Here is a 10,531-nt window from a genome sequence, read left to right on the forward strand (position 1 = left end):
GAAAACCCACACTTGGAAAAAGGGGACCCCGCCATATAAAAAAAAAAAGGCAAAAAAAAAAAAAAAAAAAAAAAAAAAAAAGAGTATCTCTGAGAAGATCATTTTAAGCATTGGCTTTTGTAAGTGTTGGTGTCTGTCAATCATCCTCACCTGTTCATGAACAATAGGATTATTTCACATATTGGGTCATAAGCCACAGGAAAGCTGTAAAGATATCAAAGGATTCATATCGTTGCCAAAAAGTGGGCTATCCTCAGCTGGTCTTTTATGAGCCCATTGCGAGGAAAAAAAAGATTTCAATGCAATTAGGCTTTACCATACTGTTTCTTTGCATGTGCTCCATAACTCTGCTCATTCTGACTCATCTGCATTACGCAGAGCCAGAATTATGCTGACAGAAAGAGACCTGCAGGAAAAAAAGCGAGGCTTGATCTATAAAAATATACTGGTAGATTCAAAAGTCGAAGTTGAAGTAATAAGTCAAATATAAACCGAAAACTGATTTTTAACAACTCACTAAATGTTTCAGTAAAACATTGGAAAATTCAAAACATAATTTCCAAGGGCAATTTAATAACAATAAACAGAAAATGATTTAGCTGGAAAGTTAGTCTAAAATATAAGGAATAATCTTAAATGCTGTGAGTTGGCGAGTTGTAGAAAAAAAAAAGAAGATTTGATCAGAAAAGTTCTCAAAGAACAGCAGACCTCCTGTCCTCGGCCCTCTTCCCAGATTTGCTGGATCTGATATGGGGATACATCAGGTTAGCACTCAAGGTCCCACTGCGGCTATTACCTGACTAACTCAACACTGCAGTGCTGCCAGCCAGGCATACACTGCCTCAGCAACACACATAACACCGTCTGTTAGCAGGACCCTTCCATTGAATGAATTACCGTTCAAGCCCTGGCTAAAAACTCAGAAGGTGTGGGCGCATGTTTGAGCAAACCCGATAGTCTTATTTCTGCATTAATTTACTCAAAGTTTCATTAATCAAATGGCTGCTGTTCTGCCTAATGGGTGAAGACTTTAAAATCAATATAGTACAATGTTAACCTGTAAAGACGGAAAAACAGCCTGTTGCACTCCCCTCGTCGTATTATTGTGGATTAGTTTTAAGTTTCGATGGTAGACAAAAGTCCACATAAATAATGGTAAAACATGCAATTACAATGCATCCTATGCTGTAGAAACAAAACACTCACCAAGGGAAAACAAGAAGAGAAGTTAAAGGCAGTTTGTTACTTTGGGCATCATTCTGTGAGGAAACCCTGGCTTCTCCCATTCATGGAAATGTTCATTTTACACACAACAGCTACCTAAGCTTTGTTAAAGATGTTAATCAGTACTTCCTGTAGTCTTTTTAGTGCCCCTGCCACACAGCAGAAATGGGTCAGAAGTGTCTGAAGTACAAAAGACAAAGAAGAGTACAAGAATGTCGAATTGGTCTAATTCCCTGGATATCAATCAAATCCAACATCTGTAGAATGTGCTCCAAAAAAATCTAATCTATGAAATCCACAAGTCACAGCTTACAAGACATAAAGGATCTACTGCCAACACAATGGTGGCCGATACCATGGAAAACCTTTAAGGAATCAGTGGAGTCCATGTGCAGATGCATCAGAGATGTATTGGCAGTAAGGAGGACCACAACACAATTAGGTTGGTATGATGTTATGCCTGACAGCAATATCTCTGAGAGCCAACTTATCTACATTATTCCTGTAGCACTATAATCAATCAAACACATTTACTCACCACACTGCTGATTTCTGTGAGAAGCTGCTGGAGGAAATCTCTCAGTCTCTTCAAGTGCAGGGAAATGTCTTTCCATGTGTGTGGAGTGTCAGTTTGGCCCCAAGCGATGGCTTTTTCAAGCCAGAAGGGCATCTCCTGAACATTTGGCCAGTGTGCTGTTGTTTGCTGGACCTGCAGCTCAGTCATTTGACGTTTTCCACAGGCAAATTTACTTTTGAGCTTAAAGAAATCCTAGGAAACAGCAATAAATGTGCCATTAAAGTCAAGAATTACACAGAAATTGTCATGAAACTTGAACTTTACCATCATATTTTGTAAGTATCAAGACAGAATCACGGCGAATGGGATCTTGGCGGTATACCATTTTTCTGTTAGCATATTTGTGGATATAGATGTTTGATTTATTTTGACATCTCTTCGTTTCCCACTATCCAGTTTCATTGGCTTCAGATGTTATGCAGCACTAAGCATTTATAAATAAATGAGAAAAGACAATAAACCAATTTGTTTAACCTGAAGAAAACACAAATTGCATTTGGTGAGAACAAGATTGAAAAATAAGGGAAACTTTGTTTACAGAAAAACTCCAGATTTACTGTTACAATGACAAATAAAAACTGAGGTTCACTTCTTTTAAACAGTGAAAAATATTTATAAGGGAACTTTTTCTAGAAAAAAATTTATTATTAAATAAAATCATGATTTGTCTACACTTGGTACAAAGTAGGAAATAATAAAAACATAAACCAACAGTCTCTAGTTGGCTGCTCAATGACATAAAGAACAGCATAAGATCCTAACTTAAAAATGATAGCACCGTCATAACATTTATTAAATAGAGAGAATATTGCTGATAATGTTCATTAATAGAAAGTAGACAACCATCAACAAAGACATTGTCACAATTAGAGATACAGAGAGAAAGTTATTAGATGGGGATGTATGATATTAGAAAATTATTGGTAAATATTGCTTTCATGATATTATGTATGCTCATTTCATCATTCAACTCTCATATGTGCTTCCTTCAGTCTGTGATCTTAAGCATTTTCTCCAGTCTCTTGTGCCTGGTGTGAATATCTGATGTCATCAAGATTCTGCGCAACTGGCTAAACATTACGTTAGGATGTAAAATCCAAGTTGATAACACTTGGAATATATTACTCAACAATTATTGTGCTCCAAACAGTTCTTTGCAATTTGAATATTGTGATGATGATGGATTTGTGCAGACTTAGCATTAATCTCCCCTCAGTGCTCCATCTTGTTTATTCTCATTGAGCTTGATTTTCAACCTGACCAATCAGCAAACAGAAAGAAGAGTTATGAATGGTTTGACACTGATTTCCTGCGCCATTTCAGAATTGAAGTATACCTTTGCAGTTTGGCAATGGCAGCGGAGGAAGTGAAAGAAGCTATTCAGTCCGTGTTGGACACGCTTCAAAATACTGAGCAATTAAAGTTGGAGGAATATTTAAGATATTTTATTGCTGGCAACGATGATCCTTCTCCCCACTGGAATGTTTACAGCTCACGCAATTTCCGGTAAGTTTTATTGAGCTGGTGCTTTACACATGTCCCAGCCAAATGTTTAAAAATTCAAGAGAGTCCATGCCTCCCGCAAGCAATCGCCAAGGGTCCCAATCGTCCGTACGTAGAAAGCGTAGAACAAGCGGCTGGTTTTTACAAAGGCTAGTATTAAATAAATAGTTAAAAACAGATGCTTTTGACAATTACGTCAATATCTGCATATGTGGCCTACATCCTCCATAGCCACCCTTGCTCTCATAGGAGGTTAATAGAATAAGTGGAATGAATAAAAAAGAGGAAATAAATTGTTTTGATCTAGTTATTCTACCCTCTTATTACCACAATTTAATGATCACATTCCTGTGATCCAGGCAATATCTTCTACACATCCAAGACTGCCTACCGAGAAATACATCCTCATACACACCCCAAGGGTGTGTATGAGGATGCGTTTCATGTCTGCATATAGCTCGAGAATCGTGTGTGTGCGTGTTTGTTGTGTTTTGCCATAATGACAGGTCTATGTGGGACACCACAGGCTTGTATTTTATGATCACCTCGTAACACACGATTTGTTTAATGTCTTGCCATCAGCTCGGCTGGAAAGCCCCTATGGCACGCTGAAATGAATATATAAATACTCATTTCAGGGAGGAAAAATGCCAAACCAAATTAGGAACAAACGCCTCTCGTTGACTTGTCTCTTAGGGTCTCCATTTTCAGAAAAACTGAGGGTGAGCCTAAAAGAAAAACAACCTTAGCAGAGTTTCATCAACATCTCTGTCCTGTCCATAGTTACAAGTACATATAGGCACAGACAGAATAAAATACAGTTACAAAAAAAACTTCTAAAACTCAGGTTACAAAAAAAAAAAAAAATCATGTACATGTACAAACAGACTCAGCAGCAGCTCTGGAATCAGTTATGCACATTTTGGAGGAGGAACGAGATGTGACTGGTCAAATATTATCTTTGAGGATGTGTTAAGCTAAGTTTGTGGACTTTGGGATTTGCTGAGTTTGCTGATGTAATTATGAGATTGTTGACATTATTTTAGCACAACCAAAATCAGTTAAGCATCACTTTCTGCAAATTTACCTGCATATGATTTCCTTAGGTTCAACAAGGTTTAATCAGATGAGAAATGTATACAGTTTGATTCTGACCATGCCCCACTGCAGTGGGTCAGCAATGTGCAAGTCTGATGCATTGGTTTATCGTTTATTTGGAATATTTAAAATGTATTTCAGTTAAAGTGTTAAATGTCCATTAGAATTTAATGTTTATCAACCTTTGAGAATGAGTTCGTGCATTGTTATGCCAATAGCATAATATTACTTGAATAAGGTCCCAAAACGACAATGTTGTCATTTATCATAATAACTTCTAGGACAATTTATCATCCAACAAAATTTGTTACTGTGACAGGTCTAGTTACATGCTGTGTAAGAATAAATGTCACTGCTTCCTACAAAAATGTAGCCATTATTTCCATCCCTACCCTAACCCATCACAGATCACCAAAATTTTATATTTTGCCTAATAATAGTACCTAACCTATTTTATTTCCATTGCTGTATATACAGTGGCTGTGGACATAGAACCGGAAAGGATCAAAGACTGGACAGGTAGATAGATGGATGTCTGGATTAATGGACAAATAGAAAGACGGAGGCCTAGAGCGCATATGTGCAGTACCAACATCAGACCACAGGATGGCAGTATTTCCTCCTCTACAGGAGACAGTTTTATAAAGGAAAACTATCAATAAAAACCCAACTCAGCCTCAAACCACTGCTGTTGTATGTCAGTCGGCTTCAAAGTTAAGTTAAAGGAATACATTTAAACGTTTTAAAACTCTCTTTCATGGGTTGTTTTTAATCTTTTAGAATGTTATCAGCAACATACATAATTGACAGTCATTACCCATCGACTAGAGATTATTCAAAGGTGAACTTACTTTCAAATAATATGCGCAGCACTCAAACTGATGTATTTCCAAAGCAGAAGCTGGTCATACGAAAATATTCTTTACAGCCTCAAACGACAAAAACCTTTTTCTTTCCGCGAAAAGAAGAAACTGAACTTCCCTCTTCTATAGTGAGTTCCGGGTAGGGAAGGATCCTATTTGCTAAGAGCTATGACGTACGCGGACTTCCCCTTGGAAAGACTCCTGGGAAATGAAGTCGTACAACTCAAATTATAATTTTTTTAGTTGTATTGATTATAAAGTCAAGCATATTTTATTCAAGCATATTTATACACCAAACTTTTATAAATAACTGACTTGATTGTGTTTTCTTTTGCCACTAAATTAGATCTAAAGATCTAAATTTGAAAGTAATTTGGAGTAATTATAAACAACATTTTGTTGTTGTTGTTGCTATTGTTGTTGTTTGTTTGCATGCCAGAAATTGTTTTAAGACAAACAATTTTATTATAAGCAGCAAAGGTTATGCATGGGTTTAAGGAATACGTTAATCAATAACTTTGGTGTGTCACTGGAATGTACACAACCAACTCTGAAACTGTGCCTATTATTGGTATCTGTGTGCAGATGTAAGTGGGTGAGTGGGTTCATTCATTCATTTCAGTGTCAAACATTTTAGGTTTAAACATCAAACGGGTGAAGTAGAGTGCATTCCAGGGGCAGGAACTTAAAGGTTCCAGAGTGTGTCCCACAGGGACTTCCGAGGGGTTCCCAGCAAGCCTGGCTCAAAGTGACAAATCACCTAAGCTTTAGCCAGACCCCGAGAAACTTGCAGCAGCAGGAAACGAATTGTTTAAAATACGTAACGCCCCATGTGTTGGTTTGAGCATGCACATGTGTGTGCATAAGTGCACAGCAGGCTTGCATGAGAAAGAGATTATACACACGTAGTTGTAGAAGTGGATTTACTCATTTTTTCTGTTCTGGTGAATGCAGTCCTTGTGTCTATGTGCGGTCAAATATTTTTTAAATCATATTGCTACTTGAATTCTGCAGAGCGTTTCAGGACAGGCCCTGGTCTGTGCTATATGTGTGTGCTCACCTTGAGTAACAGCAGTACAGTTTCGTTTCATAGATAAAGAATAAGTATAGCACGTTTTTTTTTTTTTTTGCCTCTAGAGCAAACTCCAGAAGTTCTGTGGTGCATGTGAGCAAGCAGAAGTGTGTGCACTGATTTGTGAACATGTGGTGTGTGTAAGTGTTAATCTATTTTGTGTGTGTTGTCTTTTTCTTTTAATAAAAAAAAAAAAATTAGTATTTGAAGTGTTTGGGGTGAACTAAAAAAAAGGCATTTTTCTTGGTTTTTCATTAAAACGTCTTCAAACACATGGTCTTTTTAGTAAGCCACCCAGGCCTTTATAGACATGTAGAACTATCCTAATGTGTAAATGGTCATCTGTGCAGTATGACCAGTTCCTTAGTAATTTCTTTTAGTCTTTTTATAGTAGTTGCTTGTTTTTGTTTTCATTTTGTCTTCTTGGTACCAAAATACTTTTCCTCATACAGTAATCTGTATTACTGTATAATGCAGATTATACAATACATTATTTTTCCCTGTTTTGTTTCTTTATTTTTTTTTACTTAGAAAACACACAAAAATCATCAAATTTGTTCAAGAATTCACCTATTTGTTCTATCAAATGCTGTTCTTTACTTGGTGATCTGATTACTGTTCTAAAAATTTCCGTTTTCTTTATTTCATTTAAATTTAAACCAACTCTATGAATGAATGAATGAATGAATCAGCTTGTACCTTGATTGCATGCTGACGTCTGGAGAAATTTGCCAGAGTCCCTGTGATCCTGATCCAGTTAAAATGGATGTATAAATATGCATTTACCAGTTTTTAACTATCTAAATTTGATCTACATGAATCCTGTCTATGTGTCAGACTGGGATGTGCTTACAAAAAATCTGTTTTGAACAAAAAAGCTATTTTAATTCTTCATAGTGCCCCATTTTGTTGAAGTCTAAAAGGAGCAGCTGGCAAAAGGACACTATTATGCCGGCCAACTACAAAGTAATATGGGTTTTTGGTATCAAACAGGAATTGCAACCAAATGCATAGAGTAACTTCATGTTCAAACTTCCCACATTAGACACTAAGCAAATTTAACTAAACAATTAAACTGCATATTTAGCCAGACAATGTTGTATGCATACTACCTATATATATTTTTATGTAAGTAGCAAAGACAAGATGAATTTCAATGGGCTGCATCATTTATTTATCGCTGTGTTACGTTGTTGTCCTCTGTAGCAACCCACTTACCACACCCCTCATACATGACAAAACTGCAATAAAAGTACTGTTATTGTATTACATCTGTAGATGGAAAAAAAGATATAAGACATCTGGAATAAAGATGGTTTAAAATTGTGGCAACATACATCAATCCCTGACTTTATGTTTCACTGCACAAAAGCGCAGAAGATGAAAAGAAATGCCTCGCACAAAGCACTTCAAAAAGGACATTCAAATCTGGGGAGCCTCCTCTGCTGGTGTGGGCAAGACACAAAACGTGTGCAATATTCTGCCTTGAGGAAAACAATCATCTCTTACACAAGACTTATGACATTGCATCTTACACTGTCTTCTGCTTCTGAGGACAAAATTCACATGGACATATAATGAAAACACAAACATGTGCCTACTGCATTCCATCTAATATTTTAAGAACAAACAAATGTAGTCACATGGATTCACTGTTTATGTTTCCAGGCATCCTTCTTTATTGCTAGGGGAGGAAGCTGAGGATTGGTGGAGAAAAGGCGAGTGATGCTGTGACCAATGTGAAACAGCACTGCGTCCACAAGACACAAGTACAATGTGCACCAAACCTGCACTGCAACATTCTCTGCATAGTGAGAGCTGCACTTTGATATACACAACTGATTTACCAAGTGATCAATAATCTCACAATTGGTTGAAATCTTGTTTAATTAGAGTTCAGCTTTACTGAATTTTCAAGCCAACTCTGCCTACTTTAGCTATTTTTGTGTGTCCTGCGTAGTAATTAGCGCTCTCTCTGCTCTGTTTGGCACTCAGCAAGCTGCTGAGAGTTCACATTTCCAACTATCACTGCGGATGTCCAAAAGTGACAAGATTCAGCTAATTATTGAATGTTAAATGATTACCAATAGAATCTGAAGTAGAAAGCAAAGGACAAAATATTTTTGTCACTGATTAAAAAATATTTCAGTTGTTTAAAAAAAGCATACTTAACCCACCTATTGTCTTTGCTTGCTAACCCTTGCAGGATTAAGTGCCTATTTCCAGCAGTCATTGGGCAAGAGGCAGAGCGCTCACCAAACAGATTACCAGTCCATTACAGAGAAACACAGAGACATAGAGGACCATAGGAAGACACCACGTGTGACAGTCATGTTTTTGGACCATGGGAGGAAGTTGGAGTACCAGAAGACAACCCATACATGCAGGAAGAAAATGTCCAAAACGTCAGATCAGCGTTTGAACCCAGTGCCCTCTGGCTGCAAGGCAACAGTACTACCAAAAACCAGCTGCATACACATTCATTTAACTCTTTAATTTTTACATACTAGTGTTTTGCTTCAAAGGTCTACCCGTTGGTGCATTAGTAGGTGGTGAAAACACTAATAAGGCACAGATAGTGGACAGTTTATAGTATTTCATCATGCACTGAAACATAGGAGACATATATACAGTCAATAAATTACATTAAATTAGAATATTAATGACAACTTCATATATTTCAGTAAGCAAATTCATTAATAGAATTCCATTAATAAATTACAGAGACTGATGTCTTCAAGTTTATATTTCCATTAAATTTGATCATTTCCCATTTTGAATCAGACTGTTGCATCAGACCACTAAAACAATTTTGGTACAAATATGAGGGATTTGTGAGAACCATGTTTAATGCCTGCTTAAAGGTAATTATATACTAAAGACACTTCTAATGTGACAAACAAAATTGATATTTTAGTTTATTGATTATGAGTAAAGAATATGTCACAAAACAATGGCAGATGATAATTGCCTATGCATCATAATTTCAATATTTATGTTTTTTTGTTCTTTCAAAATAAGGTTATTTATAACTTTAATAGCTTTTTTTTCATATTGAATTAAATTTTTTACTTGTCAATTTCAATATCTTGCTTTTTTCTTAAATATTCATAGACTTTATTTGTTTATTTCATATTTTTAAGTTATATTATGCAATGACGTAACAATTCATCTTTGTTAATGCATTGCAGTTGTCATGTTTATGCTCTGTTTTTTCAGTAGCCAAGTCAATTCAACTTCAAACTTTGTCTTGAAGGTTCAGAAAATCTAAATTGCAGCAAATCGACTCTACTATTATGCTCGACTGATTGATATTACGTTGTTTCATTTAAACTTTTGCGACTACCACACTAAAACCTGCACAGTCTGAGACTGTGTTTAACTCAAACTATCTTTTTAGTTTTTGAACCTGTGGAATTTGAAAAGACTAAATCTGAAATGAAAGTCATTCAAAAACTAACAGGAACTTATTTGAATGTTCACTTTATCCCACGAGTTCAACAACCTGATACCAGAGCTTTTTATCCATTTTCACTATGACATATCTTACACTCACACCAACACACGAGAGAGCAAATTCAAGGGAGAGAAGGAGGGACGGAGAGTGAGACACCTGCTTTCTATTAGTCCAGTAGATTGCAGGGAAATTGAGTGGGAGTGTTAAACACAAACACATCCATCTATCTGCCCCTCTGTCTGCAATAATTACACACTTCCTGCTCTAAAATGCTTCTCTGATAGCTTTTACTCTAATTGAGTCTTTGTTTAAGCTCAAGTGTGCAGATGTAGGTATTCAACTGAGAGCATGTGTCTCTGGGAGTCTCACAACTGGTCACCAAAGTCTACAGATATATTTTGATCAAATATAAAACACACAGAGAAATATGAAAGACATCACTGTTGAGGGACATAGCCCAAAGGAGGCAATCAAGCACTTTTAGTCGGGGGAAACAATTTGGCTTTTAGGTGATCTGATGTGCCTGAGATTGAGTTATTTATAATCTGAGAAGAATCACATGAAGTCCCCATAATATACACTTATTATAGCTTGACAAGATGTAAGAATGCTCTGGAGCTATGAATACTTTTGCAAGGCACTGTGAATAAATATCTGCAAACTGTAATGAACTAACAAAATATAGTAAAGAAAAATGGTCAAAATCTCTTAACAATTTGAGAGTCATTCAGAAAATA

General features: G+C 36.4%; 1 protein-coding gene across 2 annotated transcripts in view; it reads right to left on the reverse strand.

Annotated features, from left to right (window-relative positions):
* The window catches only part of fancc (FA complementation group C), a 46,747-nt gene extending 41,328 nt beyond the window's left edge, over window positions 1–5,419 (reverse strand). For both annotated transcript variants that reach the window (XM_015034477.1, XM_015034476.1), the window contains exons 1-2: window positions 5,254–5,419; window positions 1,763–1,993 (exon numbers count right to left, since the gene is read on the reverse strand). In XM_015034477.1, the coding sequence (XP_014889963.1) occupies window positions 1,763–1,948 (186 nt within the window). In that variant the 5' untranslated portion in view covers window positions 1,949–1,993; window positions 5,254–5,419. The remainder of the gene's footprint in view (window positions 1–1,762; window positions 1,994–5,253) is intronic.
* Between the last annotated feature and the right edge of the window lie 5,112 nt (window positions 5,420–10,531).

Source organism: Poecilia latipinna, unplaced genomic scaffold (assembly GCF_001443285.1).
Source record: "Poecilia latipinna isolate Pla-1442-1.1 unplaced genomic scaffold, P_latipinna-1.0 Scaffold300, whole genome shotgun sequence".
Taxonomy (NCBI): Eukaryota; Metazoa; Chordata; class Actinopteri; order Cyprinodontiformes; family Poeciliidae; genus Poecilia; species Poecilia latipinna.